This window comes from Festucalex cinctus, chromosome 17 (genome assembly GCF_051991245.1).
Source record: "Festucalex cinctus isolate MCC-2025b chromosome 17, RoL_Fcin_1.0, whole genome shotgun sequence".
In the NCBI taxonomy this organism is placed as follows: Eukaryota; Metazoa; Chordata; class Actinopteri; order Syngnathiformes; family Syngnathidae; genus Festucalex; species Festucalex cinctus.
In genome coordinates this window covers 20,747,779-20,765,558 of record NC_135427.1, presented here as the reverse complement: position 1 = coordinate 20,765,558, position 17,780 = coordinate 20,747,779, and the positions used below count along the sequence as shown (strand labels likewise).

The window sequence follows — 17,780 nt, the reverse complement described above, 5'->3', positions numbered from 1 at the left end:
ATGACGTCGAGTTTGTATATTTGTACAATCAATTATTGGATGAGGTCATCCTCATTTGCATTTGAGTGTGTTGCTGACGATAATAAACGATTGTTTGCGCGATGAAAAGCAACCATTTTTTGAAATGGCTTTTCCAAAGTTTGCTTGGGATTCAACACAAGCGATGCTGATAATCTCAGTCATTTGGCTAGTTTGATGAAGTTGAAGCATGGCTCAGGGTCAGAGGTCAGCAACCTTTTGGAAAGGGATTATTGACACCTGCCAGTTAAGTATCAAATTGATTTGCGGTGAATCATTTCATCATCTCTAGCTTTTCCCCTCATTCACTAAAATGCTGACCTTTGACCTGTACTAAATTTTGTTTGTTTTGTGATCCTGAAATTGAGATGAATGCAAGTGTGTGTATAAATAAAAATAAAACCAGATTTGATGTTGTTTATTGGTAGGTGGAGCTCATTTAATTGATTAGTTTTGACATCGAAAAACGTTGAGTTATTAGAAAGGGCCCGCGGGCTTCTCCAGGGGCCACTGGGTAGGTCGCACCTGCGCAAAAGCATGAGCGGATGATTAAAGTCGTCCATGAATTTGATGACTTGTGGATGAATCATTGACCTTTGACAACCGGGCAACCTCACGCACGTCACCGACCACCTACCCGAACCCATTTGAAGCTACGCTAACACTAGCCAACTTGCTGTCGGCAACAAAGAACCACACCAGGCAGGAATGTGCCTCCAGCGGACGTTTTCTCAGAATGAATTCAAAATGGCTGTGCGCAATATTGGACTTTGATATGTGAGCATTATTTTCATTTCAAATGTCGTTTGACAGCTACAACAATCTGCCTGATTTGTATGCTAGCTACAGCCTAACGCCGACCGTGTTAAGGAAGCGTTTGCATTGCGTTGCAATAGCAAAATATGAAAAATGCCAGGATGTCGAGAACTGTCAATTCAGACCATGGTTATTTTAGTGAACTAGAACTAAAAAAAACAAAAAACAAAAAAACTAAAATTAAAAAAAACAAAACGATTTCGTTAATGAAACAAAAACAAATATGCTTTAAAAAAAAAAAAAAAAAAAAAAACGAAATTGAACTGAAACTGCATTTTATGCTTCCAAAACTAACTAAAACTAACGACAATTCTAGCTAAAATGTCCTTGATTTTAGTCTGTAAATAATGCATGAGCCTTTGGGGATGATTTTAAATGTGATTTTAAGTCTATTTATTTTGATATTAACTGGAATAAGGACGTTTGAATATTATTATTATTATTATTATTGTATAATTTTAAACAAGTTATACAAAGAACTTGAGAACACTTCACACACACGTTATTAATACAAAAAACAAAACAAAAAAAACAAATACGCCAGGGGGATACTTAAATAAAAACATTAAAAAAAAAAAAAACATAAAGCCACAGTTCTCATTGCTTTCTTGTTTGTAGAGCTCAATATTGTGTTAATGTATTGTTTGGTTTCCAATTCAAAAACTAAAAACAAAGGTCTTGAATGACAACTTTGGATTTGTGTATATGAAATTTAGCCAAAATAATTATCAAGTTAATCATAAAAATTTTTTTGTTTCGTTCACTATCATCATTACAGAAACAAAACAGTACATTTTTCCAGAAAAGACAGAAATTAGAGTCAATATAAGGACGTTTGAAAGTGCGTCACGCAGAAGTGACATCGAGCAGCAGCCAATAGAAAAGCACCCTCAGATGACGTTGCTCCCATGCTGTTTTTTTAAATATTGCGCACAAGTAATACACATTAAAAAGCAAAACTAACACTAAAATGAAGCCTTTATTAAATATCTAAAACTAATTTAAAAAAAAGTAACAAACTGCACAGAAACGAATTAAAACTAACCATTTAAAAAAACGTGAAAAATTCCAAAACTATAATAACCCTGATTCGGACAGAAGTGCAGAAAAATCGCTCGTTAATTAAAGGACGTCATGCGTCAGTGTAAACAAGCGATACAAAACAACTACAAGACTCGTTTGGATTGAAGTGTCGCTTTTATTGCGAAAGTCCCCAACAAAACAGACGCGTTTGCCGCCAGCGGAAGTGAAGGAGGGCAGCAGGAGGGAAGGGGCGGGGCTCGGGAGGCTGAATGACAGTCAAGGTATCAACACGACAGGTGATCCGGAAACCTTGCGACTGGGAAGTCACTTGTCCGTCGTCGCGTCTCGCTTTTTCGCTCTTTCGTCGTCTTTCGTTCTTTCTTTCGTCGGCCCCCCAACTTGGGGAGAAGTCGGATGAAAGTTTGCACGGCGGGCGTCCCGCCATGACTTCGTCGGAGACCCTCCGTCCGGCCGCGGGCGGCCGCAAACCGCTCGGCAAGCTGGCGGCCCGCCTGGAGGAGCTGAAGAGTCCGTGGCGGCAGGTGTCCTCGCTGGAGCTCAGCCACAGCGAGGCCGCCCGTCTGGCCACCGACGCGCTGCTCGAGCACGGCGAGCAGGAGTACCGCCGCGTCCTCACAGAGGAGCGCGAGCTCAGCTTCCTGTCCCAAGCCGAGATCCGATACATCACAAGGCACCGGGACCCGGAGCCGGACGGGAGCGCCACTGGGACCGGCCTGGCGGCGGCGACGCAACACGAGGGGCAGCGGCAGCCCGACGCCGGCGGCCAAAACGACGCCGGCGGCGATGACGACTTCGCCTCGGAGGTTACCTCCGGGACTTACTTCCCGACCATGACCGACGACGAGCCGCCGGTCCTGGAGCTCGGCTGGCCGGACTCCCCGCTCAGGTACGGGCCCTCGGAAACGCAGATCTACTTCCAGAGGGACAAGAGCGTCAACGTCAAAGACCGAATACGCTCGCTCATCAACAAGGCCAAGAAGGTACGCGCGCACGCGCACGCACAAGCACCAGACTGGCTTGGCGTGTTCTCGCTTGACACGTTTTGGCTCCATGTTACAGTACTTTGCATGCAGGCAACCCTGCTTGTTTTCAAGTCACAAAGAAAGAAAGTTGAGTTGAGGCAGCCTGGTGGGAGGAGCAACAAGTTGACAAAAGAAGCCTTTGAAAACAGTTTATTTTAACCAAAAAAAAGGGGGCGGGTATTCAATGTTAAAATTGCCACAAGACTGCTGCTGAACTGCAAACCAACATTAAGTGCAAGAACTAATTTTGTGCATTTTCTCACAAAAATCATCTTTTGTGAAAAAAATTGATGTTTGTCTTGCATCTCATCCCAAATCTGCAATTGGGCCTCCTCACATACAAGACGCAACTAAGTTGGGATGGACAACTGGCTGCCCGCTGGCCATGGATGGCCCCTAGATTAATTAATTAAAAAAAAAAAAAAAAAGGTTTATTATTATTATTATTATTTTTACATATCTGAATGCCCTTATACGTCCATAATATGTGATTCTGTATGGGAAGTTTGAGCTGGAGATGAAAAGCATATAAAAACTTGTCAGTTTTCCACTGAGTTTGGCATCGCCATCCGTTGCGATTGACGGCTGATTGGACGCCATGTGAATTTTCTAGCGGACGTCTTATCAGAAGGCAAAAAACAAACAAACAAACAAAAAAAACACTTGATCCCATTCATTTGGGATGTCACAATAAGTACAATATCGTGATATCGTGATATTGAAACTGCCACAATATCGTCGTTGTCAAGTTCACAATATTTAAAAGGAAACACATCAGTTAAAAAAGTCAGGTTGATTTCAATTTGTACAGTTCTAGCAACCTCTCAACCTCTAGTGACTAGTTTATTAGTGCAATTTAATTTCCATTTGTGATGTTTTGGCCTTCTATGTTAAAAATCTATGCTAATTGTCAGATGAAGGGGAACCTAATTTGCTTGTGAAGCGATCGTGTGCTTGCATTAGCAAATAAGTGCCTCCATATTGTTATTAGATATCGTAGGTGGTTTATATGCATCTGTTATGCATCTGTTATCTGTTATGCACAAAAGCACAATATTGTTTTTTTATGTTTTTTTTTTATATGAGCTCTTTTTTTTTTCTTTTTTTTTACAATATTATGATCTTATTTAAATATTGCCAACCCCCCCACAATATCGTGATAATTATCGTATCATGACCTTGATATCGTGATATCGCATCGTGATATTTGGATATCGTTACATCCCTACCATTCATACACTAGTGCATTGAACACGATGACACGTTTCAAAAACGACGACGCGTTTCAAATTGTCACCACGCCATCGTTAAGTCGACTGAGCAGGGTTTTTTCTGTGTACAAAATTGAGAGGCTGATATCGCTCAACACAGCGTTCGGCTCCAGCTGTGTGGATTGAGCTCGGCAGCAACGTATTTTAACTGCAGTTGCAGTTCCATCATGGAGGCGCTATATCAACAGCAGTGCAACGGAAAGACTTAAAGCAACAACCAAAGAAGAAACAACTTCTTTTTTTTTTTGAAAAACTTGAATGTACTGAAGAAGAAACAGATGATGGAGCAAGCGTTGCGCACACCCATTTCCTGGTTGTGAGGCAACGGTGGCGCGCGCCAGCCTTCGCCAAAGTCATAAAAACACAATATATACAATAAACATAATTGTGTTTTACAACAACGCTGAACTATATTTACAATTTCATATGTACTAGTGGCTGAATTTTTAATGGTTGTAGTTAAAAAAAAATGGCCAAAAATGAACTGTTTTATACTGCCACACGTTATTAAAAAACAACCCCCAATGCCAGCGAATTTCGAGCATTTTAACTCGTTTTTCGAAACAAACAGAATATTATGTTCTTTTGCTACATATACAACATGGGTACCACATGAGATATCACATTCTATTCTTTCATTAGAAAAAAAGTGTTTCTACCTTATTCCGTTCTTTAGTAATCACCATTTGAAAATGGGTCATTTGAGTGACATTGAGCGAAAATTGAAAAGAAAAGATACATTTTCTCCACAACAGTGACTTTGATACTAATATTTTTTGGTTAGTGACGTTCCGTCAAATTAGGTTTAATGTTACAAAGGCTTTGATCATTCACATCAGCCTTGAAAATATACTGTTTCATCAGATTGCATCATGTTTCATTGTAATTCGCAGCTCTAGTTAGGGCCCGAGCAGATACCGCTGCGAGGTTCAATAAACTTCAGTTGAGTAATTCCATACAGCAGCAGCCCATTGAAAAGAGCTGCAATGCTGCCATCTGCTGGCCATAGTTAGTGGGTGTTTTTGATTTCACAACTCATTCACCCGGCTGCGCTGCACTTGGACCTTGCACTGACCACTGATAATAAAAAATAAAAAATAAAAAAAGTAGTTGACGTCACTTAACGTTTATGGCAGCATACATCGTGATTTTACCAAACGTTATTAAACGTTTTTGGCGGTCAGAGTTAATGGCAACTTTTGTATTCATATAATTTCTCATTTTATAATTTCTCATTTTCAAAATGGCTGCAGGAGGGTGGCCCATAATGGTATAGGTTACCGCCGCGTGTACCGATACCTTAAAATAAGACTGGTATTAATACCAATACCTGGTATCAGTAGTCACCCATCAGAGTCAGGGTGATACCACCTCTGCCTCAATTTGAGCAAGGAGAACCCTGCTTTGCATTTGTTGACTGGGGTGGCGTCAGACTTTTGATTGGCGCGTGCGTGCGTGTGCGCGTTGCAGGTGATCGCGCTGGTGATGGACGAGTTCAGCGACGTGGATCTGCTGTGCGACCTGATGGAAGCGTCGGGCAAGCGCAAAGTTCCCGTCTACATCCTGCTGGACCACAAGAACCTTCAAGTCTTCACCGACATGTGCTCGGCACTGGACGTGCACGGCGTCAACATGAGCGTAAGTGGGCGGGACCACTCGCCGCTCCTTATCTTCCCGTCCCTCCCTCATCTTCTCGCTGTTGTCGGCAGAACATGCGCATCCGCAGCGTGTGCGGCGACACGTACTGTACGAAGAGTGGCCGGAAGTTCAGCGGACAAGTCCTGGAAAAGTTTATGATAATCGACTGCGAGGAGGTCATCGCCGGATCATACAGGTCACTTTCGAATCTTGTCGAGGATCGTATGCAAATGATTTGTTCCTCTGGCCAATCGGCATCTCTTGAATAATTGATGGACATCGGACTCTTTGCTCATGTGCAGTTGTCACCTGCAGGTGGCGCAAAACCTCAGCAACATGCGTTGCACATACCTCGGGTCAAAACATGTTGACAAATGACAACTTTTGACACGCTTGTTGCCCAAATTCTATCCATGCCGACGAGTGTTCTTTCCTCAACGAAAACTAAACAAAAATAATTTTGTCAACTCACATTTTTCACCGGACTAAAACTAGATTAGACTAGACTAAAATCCACCATTAAAGGGATACTACACTTATTTAGCCCATTATAGCAATAAATAGTTAATATTTTGTCTATAATTAATTTGATACTTTTATTATTTTTTACATACAAGTAGTACCTTTAAAAACACATTTTGCAACTTGCTGTCGACTGAAAATGACATCACAAGGGCTCAGGTAACCAATCACAGTAGGGGTGTGAATTGCCTAGTACCTGACGATTCGATTCGTATCACGATTCACAGGTCACGATTCGATTCGATACCGATTAATCCCGATACGAATTTATAAGTCGATTGTTGTGATTTTTTTTCATTCAAATTTAGAAAATACTAATCAGTAAGCTTGTAGAGTGTAAGATTTATATGAAAATTTATTATTTATTTATCTGAAATTTCAGTCTTGTAGAGGTTGTAATCTGTTTCATGTTTGAACAGCATTAAAATAAAATATTAAGGCTTAATGTTCCGTTCATATAACATTCTTCCATGCTCAAGGTGTGAATCCTAACCCGAAGTCAGACGTTTTGTTGAATATTTTTTCATTAAAAATGGAAGTTTAAAAATCACAAAAAAAAAAAAAAAAAAAAAGGCAATGATGATAAGACGTTGAATCGGTAAGACTACCGAATGAACAATTCTGAGCTCTTAAAAAAAAAAAAAAAAAAAAAAAAAAAAAACGATTTTTTTTTTATTGAATCGATTCGAGAATCGCGCGATGTAGTATCGCGATATATCGCCGAATCGATTTTTTTTTAACACCCCTAAATCACAGCATGTGACATTCACAACCTGAGCTCTGATTGGTTACCTGGGCCCTTGTGATGTCATTTTCAGTCGACAGCAAGTTGCTAAATGTGTTTTTAAAGGTACTAATTGTACATGAAAAATAATTTAATAATATATAATTAATAATATATATATTTAATAATTTATTATAGGCAAAATATTCATGTTTGACTGCCAAAAATGGCGAAATAAGTAAATAAATATTGTTTAATAAACAATAAGTGGGACTAAATCAGTCTTGCGTTTTCGTGAACTAATGAAGACGAGTTGAATATGTATTTCACATACTAAAAACTGGACTAAAATTTATGGACATTTTAGTCCATGAACAAAAAGGAGATGAAAATATGATTTTGTAAAAATCTTTTCTCTGCTAATCTGTCATGTGACCCACCCAATTTCAAATCTGCAGCAAGCAAGTGCAACATTCACAAACACATGGGACAGACAGAAGACGGCGTCACAATGTAAAGTTAAAAAAAAGAAGTAAATTATAGTTCTAACGTAACATTAATCCAACAGCTACAACATTCCAACAATAATGTTAATCCAACCGCTAACTAATGCCGGCTAATTTACTAGCTGATAGCATGGAGCCATAGTAGCCACTTGTTGATAGACTGTAATTGTGTGTGTGAAATTGTTTATCATCAAAAATATGAGAGAAAAATTCATGTGAAATAGTTTTAGATCTGAAATATTTAACATTATCTGCTGACAATGACATTAAAAAAAATGGAATAAATAAAAACAGGATGAGGTTGACTAACTATAATAAAAATTAACAAGCGGGATTGAAACTGGACTAAAACTGAGACTAAATTTCAAAATGGTGGCTAAAATGAACACGTATCCATTCATCGCGTGAGAGAAATCACTTCCAATTATTCGAAATTCAATTACAATTTCAATGATGACACTCCACAATTACAAAATCAGCATAATTTCAAACAAATAGAAAACAACATTAATACTAATTTTGAGTTTAAAAAAAAAAAAAAAAAAAAAAGTAATTGAATCCATTTTGTTTTATCCAAAAGGAACTTGCTTCATTATCGTGTTCCAAAGAATCTTATTTGTCTGGATAATTTTGACGTTTAAACGTTTTCTTGTTTTGCACCAAAAAAAAAGAAAATAAATGATCGTCCTAATGGTGATTTCAGTTATCAGCCAAAATTAATGGTGATGAATATTTTCTTCAAAATGGAGCAGCCGTTTTTCAAGTCGCTGCTTGTAATTGTTCAGTTGCGCCACCAAAGTAATCAATAAGTTGATAATGACTCAAGATGATATTTGATGAATCAACATTTTGCTAATCTGCGTCCTAATGTATTATGGGGGACAAGAATTAATAAATTTTGGCTTCATTCCGTCAGTCCTTTTTCTTTTCGGGTGTTCACAATGATTGTCCCAAAGGAAAAATGAACAAATACAAACAAACAAACAAACAAACAAAAAGCATAGTCTGTTTTGGAAAATGATTGGCTGTGGGCAGCCATCTTGTTAGTGGAAGCCGTGTATGTCGGCACCAACGAGTCGGAAAAATGGAATTTGTGCTGCCAAATGTTTTTGAATGAACACCTGGCTCAATAAGAAAGAAGCGTGAGATGCGTTTGTTGCCCACTTCCTGTTGACTTGTCCACTTTGTCAGGTGCGACTGCGCTCGCGCCCGCTGGAATGAAGGCGAGGCTCCGCCTCCCCGAGGAATTTCGAGCTTGCCAGCTTGGGTGTGTCTGCCAATTGCACGCCTTGCCGGACTTTTCACCGCATAAGTGATCGGCGCTGAATAGATTGGTCACCGAAGGATGCGATTGGTCGGCGGTGACGCAATACTGAGCGCTTGAAAGTGCGCTTTTGTTTAATTAAAATGTTGCTCGGCAGTTGTTGTCAGCGACAACAGTCCGTATTCACGTCCTTCAAGATTGACAAGGAAGCAAAATGTAACAGCAGTTCAACTTGAAACAAAACAATGGATGGCTTTCAATTTTCACATTTGTCAAGATGGCATTTAGCCATAATTATTATTATTATATTGTCAGTTCTCCTTCCCTCAATAGGTACATGAGTCCAACCATAAAGAATTTGGTCCAAATTTAGGACGTCTTCTCCTTTTGTGTTTCCTGTTACTGAAACCTTTGACCAATTGAGATTGTTTCCGCCTTTGTTTGCTTGGCATAATACCACTGACCTGTATATATGAGTGGATAGCCGATATTCCATGAACGCCAGTGCAAGCTGTTGAAATCACATGGCAGCCATCTGGGGTGTCCAAACTTTTTCATCTGAGGGCCACATACCGAAGCTCAGAAGAACGCAAGGGCCACATCATGTCATGAAGATAAATTGTGTTTAGTCCTAAAAATTGCACAAATAATTTATTTGTGCTTTTATATATTTAGAAAAATGCTACAGTATATAAACCATTTTATTTGTAATATGGCAGTAAGGTTATTATAGTTTTGGAATTTTTAGTTTTTATTAGTTTTCAGGGTGGCTCTGTTAGTTTTTATTAGTTTTAGTTCTTTAATAAATGCTTAGTTTTAGTTTAGTTTTAGTTAGTTTCGGTATTATTATTATTATTATTATTATTTATTTATTTATTTTAATCTTGATTACTTGTGTGCAATATTTAAAAAACACCATGGGAGCGATGTCATCTGAAGGTGGTTTTCGATTGGCTGCTGCTAGGTGACGTCACTTCTGTGTGACATACTTTCAAACGTCATTATTGCGGTTGATATCAAAATAAATTACTAAAAATCATACCAAAGACTAAAACGAAGGACGTTTTTGCTATAATTAAAGTTTTAGTTTTGTAAACATAAAATGTAATTTCAGTTAGTTTTCGTTTTTTAAAAAGCATTTTCGTTTTTATTTTATTTCGTTAACGAAATTGTTTTTTTGGAATTTTAGTTTATTTCGTTTTAGTTAACTAAAATAAAAATTCATACAATTGGTGATTGATAAAGGCTACGTTGCACAGTAAGTTTTTAATTGCGACGAGACAGGCCTTTTTTGGAAAAAGATGCCTCGCCGTCGTACCTGAAGTTTCCATCAAGTTTGGAAATTTGTTGGAAAGAATCAGTCGGGCGATCGCTCACTATGATGATGTTTGCCTTGGACATTTTCGAAGGATTGTTATAAAAAAAAAAGAAAAGAAAGCAAACGTCATTGGATCAGTTCTTTACAAAACACCAGGCAAAAAACACTTCTGAGAGAGAACATGAACCAATTAGGGCAAAAAACGATGAGGACAGCAGTTAAAAGGTCAATAACCGTCATTTTTATTCTTTTCTCCATTCTTTTTTTTTTACATTATGCACAACTCTCATTTATTGTGCAATAATCTAATTGTAACATGTATTTGTTACATGTTTTGATGCATTTATGCTTTATAAAACACTTATGTCTGAATTTTGGGAGGCTTGGAACGGATTAGGGCATTTACATTGAAAATGCGTCTCTACTTACAAAATTTTCTACTTAAGATCTTTCTTCCAGAACCAATTAATTCCGTAAGTAGAGGTACCACTGTATATAGGTCAGTGCGTAATATGGACTCGCTCCGCAAGTCTCCGTGGCGCTAAAGCAGCAGCTGAGCCCCAAGTGGAAATTCTGGATTGACCAGCCGAGTCGCGTTCCTGCTCTCACTTACACTCTCAAGGAAATGCAATCAGTTTCCTGCGCATTTGCTCATCCAGGAGGGATTGGCTGAGAGTACTCCTCCTCCTCGAGGTGGCTCGGGCATCTGGTTAGGACGCCTCACACCCACTTCTGGGCACGAGGCCGGCTGGGGACACGCCGGAAATGCGCGTGTCTCCCGGCTGGACCAAGTGACTTGCAAGTTGAGTTCCCAAAACGCGCGACAGGAAGGTTCCATGCTAGCGTGCTAGCATTTGCTCTGCTAGCGTCGGCTGGTGCCGTTTGAGCTCCCCAAAATTAGGTGTTGAGGCTAACACGGGTCCTGTGCTCACTCAAAAATCCTTCATTGAGCCCTGGCGGCAAAATTGGATCAAGTGGAGTCCGAGTTGAGTTGATGGACGCCATTTTGTTTGTGTTGGCTGGCCACCAACAAATCAAGTCACAAGAAAATGGAGCGCCAGAAAAAAAAAAAAAAAAAAAAAAGTGCTCATTCCGGTTGCTCGACATTTGGAAACGATGCTGGCAAATCATGGCGAACACTCCACACTCGCAAATAGGGACGTAACGATAAGCGCGGTATCGTGATATTAAAACTGCCACAATATCGTCGTCGTCATGTTCACGATATTTAAATGCAACACATCTGTTAAATAAGTCAGGTTAATTTCCATTTATGCAGTTCTATCACCCTCTGGTGGTTAGATTTTTAGTGCAATTTAATTTTCATGAGGGATGTTTTGGCCCATCTGTGTTGAAAATCAACACTAATTGTCAGATGAAGGGGAACGTAATATGCCTTAAATGTCTGTGAAGCAAGTCAGTATGTGGAAGAACTCAATGTGTGCGTGCATTAACAACTTAACTTAATAACATAATAAAAAAAAAAAACAATAATAATAACATAACATTGCTGTTATGTACAAAAGCACAATATTGTGCTTTTTTTTTTTTTTTTTTTAAGTATGAGTTCTTTTTTTTTTTTTTTTAACAATATTGTGACCTTTCTTAAATATCGCCAACCTCCCCACAATGTCGTGATAATTGTCGTACCGTGAGCTTCATATCGTATTGTGACGTTTGGATATCGTTACATCCCTACTCGCAAATCACGGCAAACACAATAACTATACATGGGGAACACTCGTTAGTGGATGTGTACAGTGCAAACATCCACCCAACACAAGTTGGTGCCAGCTAGTTAGACCCAAGGACAACATGAGTTGCCCACTCCTCTGTTGTCAAAATGAAATGGTTTGAAAATTCTCAAATGTTTGATTTGATCTAAGAAAAAAAAATGTTTAGAATGCAGCCAAACATTTGAAAAAAGAATTTCCCAGCTGTAAATAGAATATCAAGTTTGTTTTTTGTGCCGTTGTTATCACGGCGTCAGAATTGACGCTGAAGTAAAGCCATATTTGACTGACAATGACGTGTGCTCCGATGACAACATCGTCGCACTGTTGATAGAAATTTTTGCCCTTGGAATTTGTCTCTGTGAGAAGTCAAAATGTGGTGTGTTGTGTTGTTTCCCTGCTTAGCTTCACGTGGCTGTCGGCGCAGGTGCACAGCAATCTGGTGATGCATTTCTCGGGTCGCATCACCGAGAGTTTCGACCGCGAGTTCCGCTGCTTGTACGCCGACTCGCAGATCATCGAGCACTTCTCCAACGAGGACGACGAGGCGCCGCCGTACTTCCCGCCGTACCAGACCACGCCGCTCATGCTGACGGCCTTTGCGCCGCTCTTCAAGGCCGATCTGCTCGCCGAAAGGTACGAGCGTGCACTCGCGCCGGACGCATTCAAGGGGACGTACGTGTGTGTGTGTGTGTCCTTCTGCCGGCCCGTTGTGGTCCAATTTATTATGCCTATACTAACTATAACTATAATTATACTAACTATATATACATTTGAGACAGTACTTAGTAGAAACAGCATGATTGATGCTGTTTTACATTTATTAAACATAAACAAGAGGGCTTCAGACATTTTACAACTTGCCTTAAATACATGTAGAAATTTTATGCTTCATGATTAGTAAAACTTGTATGTAACTCACTGACTGGCAGCCATTTTGACTGAAGCAATCCCCTTCACTCCCCTCTATTTTACTGGATTTTTTTCTGATTTTGCAAGGTCCATATAATATTGTGTTCTATTGCTATAAAAAACATGGTACCTACCAAAAGAAAGATTAGTCTCTTCTTTCATCAGAAAAAGAAGTATACTTGTATCTGTTTCCATTTTGCAGCAATTAGCATTAGAATATAGCTAAGTTTCATCATCATTCACAAATCTGTTAAACAGTGTGGAAAAGAGCTTGTTGCACCATGGCTCTGGTTGATCTTTCATACTCTCCTGCCAATTGCTGGCCATTTTTTGTAATAACTACCATTGCTTTAAGTGACCTCTTCAGGTCAGAACCTGCAATAAAGCCTTCAGAATGCTCTAGAATAAAACAAAAAAAAACCCAAATGTATAAATACGTTTTTGGGCCCATGTCAATATTTAAAATAGGGCATGTTTCTACGTTTTTGGGAGCAAATTTGTTAAAATGAATCTGATTAGTCAATTAATGGATTGAATAATCGATTGTAAAAATATTGGATCGTGACAGCACTGATGGCCACCGGGATATTTCTTTCTAAGTATGCGGGCAGGAGGTGGCCGGAAAGTGATCGTTTACTAAAACGATCCCGTATGACTGTGGCACCAAAAAGGGATGCCGGCGGCAGTGATCACGTTTATTTGTCTGGCACTCGTGAGGTTCCGATCACGATGACGACATTGTGTGAATGAACGGCTGGCGAACGGTCAGCCGGATGTGAAAGCGTCCCCTTGAACGTGTCCTTCTGCGTGCGTTTGTGTTTGCGGTGCTAACGACCCGTTGTGGTCCTGCCCGACAGGCAGCGGTCCACTTCCGACAACTCCAGCAGCCAATCGGACAGCAGCTTGTCCAGCGTGAAGGCGGCGCCCGGCCTGATCTCAAATCCCGTTTACAAGGTGACCCAAGGTCAGGACAAAATGGAGCCGCTGGCCTCTCAGCTCAGCCTGGAGCGGCGCGGCGCCGAACGCCGGCTCCATAATCTGGCACCGCAGCGCCCGTCCTCCAACGGGGCCTCCAACCACAGCCCGCTGCTGGAGCGACGCATGCCGCCTTACGGTCTGGAGCGCACCAAAGGCACCCCGGCCGACATCATGCGGGCCCACCGAGCGGGCGCCGCCTCCAAGTTCCAGGCGCTGGGACTGTACGAGCACAAAGTCAACCGATTCCACGCGGCGCCGCCGCTGCACCGCAGCCACACGCCGCCGCTGCTGCTGCCGCCCGAAGGCAAACTGGGTCCTAAGCAGCGCAGCTCGTCGAATCAGCTCCTCCACAAATTGTCGGACTTGTTCCTGCCGGCGGTGGCGAACAAGGACCACTTGGCCAGGTCGGCCTCTCCGCACGGCACGGTGGCCTGGGGGGGGCCCGACCTCTCGCAGAGTGAGCCCGAGAGCCTGCAGGCGCCCCCGCCACCGCCGCCCTTGCTGCAGGTCGCCAGGCAGGACCAGAATGCCGCCACCCCTGCTGCCGCCGCCGCCGCGCAAGAGCAAAATGTCCGAGCGGAGGCCGGCGGCCAGCCAGAGCGGATCATCCGGCAGGACCAGAAGCGCATGACGCTGGGACACAGCAAGCTGGATCTGGTTAACCAGTACAACAAGATGAAGACCAAACAGGTTTACAGTCGCTTTGAGCTCAAGAACTCGCAGTGACGTCAGCAGTGACATCATGACGCACCGCAATGTATATTGGTTTCTTTTCACAAGCGTTCCCTCGCCTCTCCGATGGCGTCCGTCACCAAGCGGGACCGGGACGGGCCCATCAGTTAGGGACCGAGCGGCAGGCGGGACCAGAAGCAGGTGACCTCCATAGCCTGGAGAGCCGCAGTCCCGCATGCTTTCCGTGTCTCCCTCTTCCAACACAGTTGATGCAAATGATCAGAGCACGCCCTGAGAACGATCCTCACCTGTGTCAGAGGAGGGAGACATCCGGGACCAGGGTTGTCATCGGTAGAGGTGGCAAATCCAGGTCCAGAACGTAAAAACCCTGCCACCGTTTGGTTTTTGCCCCGGGTGTGAGCTAGCTAGCTAGCTCCCATGGTGCTCGTTTACTTGCTAAAGAGCTAGCTATCTACCTAGCTAGCTAGCTAGCACAAGGGGCTAAAGGAGGCAGGGTATTTGCTTTCTGGACCTGGATTTGCCACCTCTGCTAATAGCAAGACATGCTACAATAATAATAGCTAGAGGTGGCAAATCCAGGTCCAGAAAGTTAAAAACCCTGCCACCGTTTGGCTTTAGCCGCAGGTGTTAGCTAGCTCCCTAGATGGCTCCCGTGGTGCTCGTTTACCTGCTAAAGGGCTGCCTAGCTAACTAGCACAAGGGGTAAAAGCAATCAGGGTACTTTCTGGACCTGGATTTGCCACCTGTAGCTATTATTATTGCAGCATTTCTTGCTATTAGCAGAGGTGGCAATACCAGGTACAGAAAGTAAAAACTCTGCCCCCGTTTGGCTTTAGCCTCAGGTATTAGTTAGCTAGCTAGCTCCCTAGATAGCTTCCATGGTGCTCGTTTATCTGCTAAAGAGCTAGCTAGCACAAGGGGCTAAAGCCAAATTGTGGCAGGGTATTTACTTTCTGGACCTGGATTTGCCACCTCTAGTCATCGGGCCTGATTTGCCAAAGGTTTGATGTGCAAAAATGGTCACAACCCATGGAATGCTAATGCTAATTAGCATCATCTTGCGTAGTCATATTTCTCCAAATAACAAATATTTACACACAAACGCTGTGCAAGCACATACACGCAACTATAACATAACACCACTTAAAGGTACCGTTTTTTCCCCCCTCCCAGTCTGTGAAAAACGAGTTTTATTAATCAAGCTGAAATTATGTTTACTTCATGCACACACAGCACCACACTGCCCCCAAGAGGCCAACACGCACACAAACAATCGCTCTGTATTTTTTTTTTTGCTTTGTAATAACAATTCTTTTTAGCATCTTATTTTTACTTCCTTGCCAATTTAATTTCTATAATTTTCCTTTTAAGTTGTATTTTAGTTTGACTTTTCCTTTCCTTGAAAGTCAAGGATACAAATATCCAAGACTTTTTGGGCAAATGAAAATGCAAAAGGCTTGAATTTTACATTGTTTTACACTTGACAAAACGAACGCAGTGTTGAGTATGCAGGGATGATGAAACTTGCCAGTAGTTTAATAAATACAAAGCTTTGAAATCAATCGTTTACTCGATTTCAATATGTCACACTCGGGTTGAAGTGGACGCACATTTGGGGCAAATGTCACGTCACGTTGCTGCTTCCTGTCGGTCCAACATTCGACTGACTGACTGAAATGCCCAAAAGATGGCCGCATGTTCCCATGGCAACCAATCAACCGACATGTCGAGCGCGCGCAGCTAACTTGACTTTTTTTTTGGCGCTGGGAAAAAAAGCCTATTTGAACAAAGTCAGGAGTACAAAGTCCAATTGTCTTTGGAAAGGTCAACTAAATGGACTTCAGGAGTGGACTTTTGTATTTTGTACTACTCGTTTCCTGCAGGGCCGGATGAGACGCGCAACGGGCCGGGCCCGTCACGCGGCGCCGGCTGCTTTCCTGTTCCTGCCGCACAATAGCCAACCGCTTTTCCCCTCAAACAGGAAGTGGACATCCTGCTTCCTGCCAAGAAAGCGCCAGGCTCGAAGCTGCCGTCGTGCGCTTTTCTGAACCGGGTTCGGATCCTGGCCCAACACGTTGCTCACAAGATGATCCAAGTCAAGCGCGATGAAATTGTGCCCGTTGAGTGGTGCGAATTTCAATCTCTTGGAAAAGGTTTTGTGGAAGTGGGCAAGCAGGAGGTGAGCAGTGTTGCCACAGTTACCTTGAAAAAGTAACTTAGTTACTTTACTGATTACTTGGTTTTAAAAGTAACTAAATTGCGTTACTGATTACTTGATTTTAAAAGTAACTAAGTTAGATTAAAAGTTACTTTTTTAGTTACTTTCAGCAGCTGCCGATAACACCATCTCAACATAAAAATAATGCAGTAGAAACGGAGTTCCAAATACTTTATTGAAAGTGCATTTTTAACATGAAAATAAAGGTTTTTTTTATGAAAAACAAAATAGGCAGTCTCTCTTGACTTCTTGTAACGTAAATACTTTTTATAAAACAAAAAATAAAAATCTATCCAGGTTGAAAATGAAAATTCCCTAAATTCCTCTATTGTTTGTTTGTTCCGCTATTCCAGTGTGTACACATGTATCAGTTTAAATATTTATTAGTAGTTATTGACAGTTATAATTGTTTTTTGGTTTGTTTGTTTTTTCTCTTCAAAATAAGGATCAGGAAAACAAAAGGTTGATAATTTAATGTTAAATATAAATATTTAACCTTTAGACAGACACCAACACAATTAAACAGAATATGTGCACATTGTGAAGTATTTCAGAAACATAAATTTAAGACATGAAATAAACCTACCGTCCAGCCAAAAGAAATATGAAGCCACCTTATGGAACAATAAATCTATCAAACACATTTTAACCACTTAATATATGCAAAAATATTTCCAAAAGTTCATTTCCCTTTTTAATCAACAATTTTTGTATTTAACAATTGTTTTTTCTTTTGTCATCACTTTCATTTTTGGTTAATGTATGACATCTTTTTTTGTTTTTTTAATCTGAGACACGATGATGACCACAGAATCACTACTGTTTATATTTTGTTTTTTGGGCTGTCGTAATCGCGGCACGTCTCAGTTCTCCTATCTGCTGCTCATGCTAGTTGTAGACATTGACAGGGAGCCACAAACTGAGAAATGAGATACTTGCAGTGTGCTTTTAGCTTAGCTGGTGTGTTGGCTGTGGGACATACCTGTGTCGTTTGAATCCATGCATTGGATCGTCACGGGAGTTATTCTTTTTGGCTCGCGCGCAGTACCAACGCCGGCCCGGGACATACAAGTGCACCGAGAGGACTCGATAGCCATGGGAAA

The 17,780-nt window shown here is 41.4% G+C and overlaps 1 protein-coding gene and 1 non-coding gene across 2 annotated transcripts; both read left to right on the top strand.

Annotated features, from left to right (window-relative positions):
* The first annotated feature begins 1,718 nt into the window (after positions 1 to 1,718).
* fam83c (family with sequence similarity 83 member C) lies at positions 1,719 to 16,021 on the top strand. The gene is made up of 5 exons (XM_077503967.1): positions 1,719 to 2,858; positions 5,642 to 5,809; positions 5,881 to 6,005; positions 12,282 to 12,512; positions 13,646 to 16,021. The coding sequence occupies exons 1-5, from the start codon at positions 2,127 to 2,129 to the stop codon at positions 14,490 to 14,492; spliced, it is 2,103 nt and encodes a 700-aa protein (XP_077360093.1). The 5' UTR covers positions 1,719 to 2,126; the 3' UTR covers positions 14,493 to 16,021.
* Positions 12,029 to 12,160, top strand: LOC144005634 (small nucleolar RNA snR34). The gene has a single exon (XR_013279634.1). It is a non-coding gene; the product is annotated as a small nucleolar RNA snR34 (small nucleolar RNA).
* Positions 16,022 to 17,780: the final 1,759 nt, after the last annotated feature.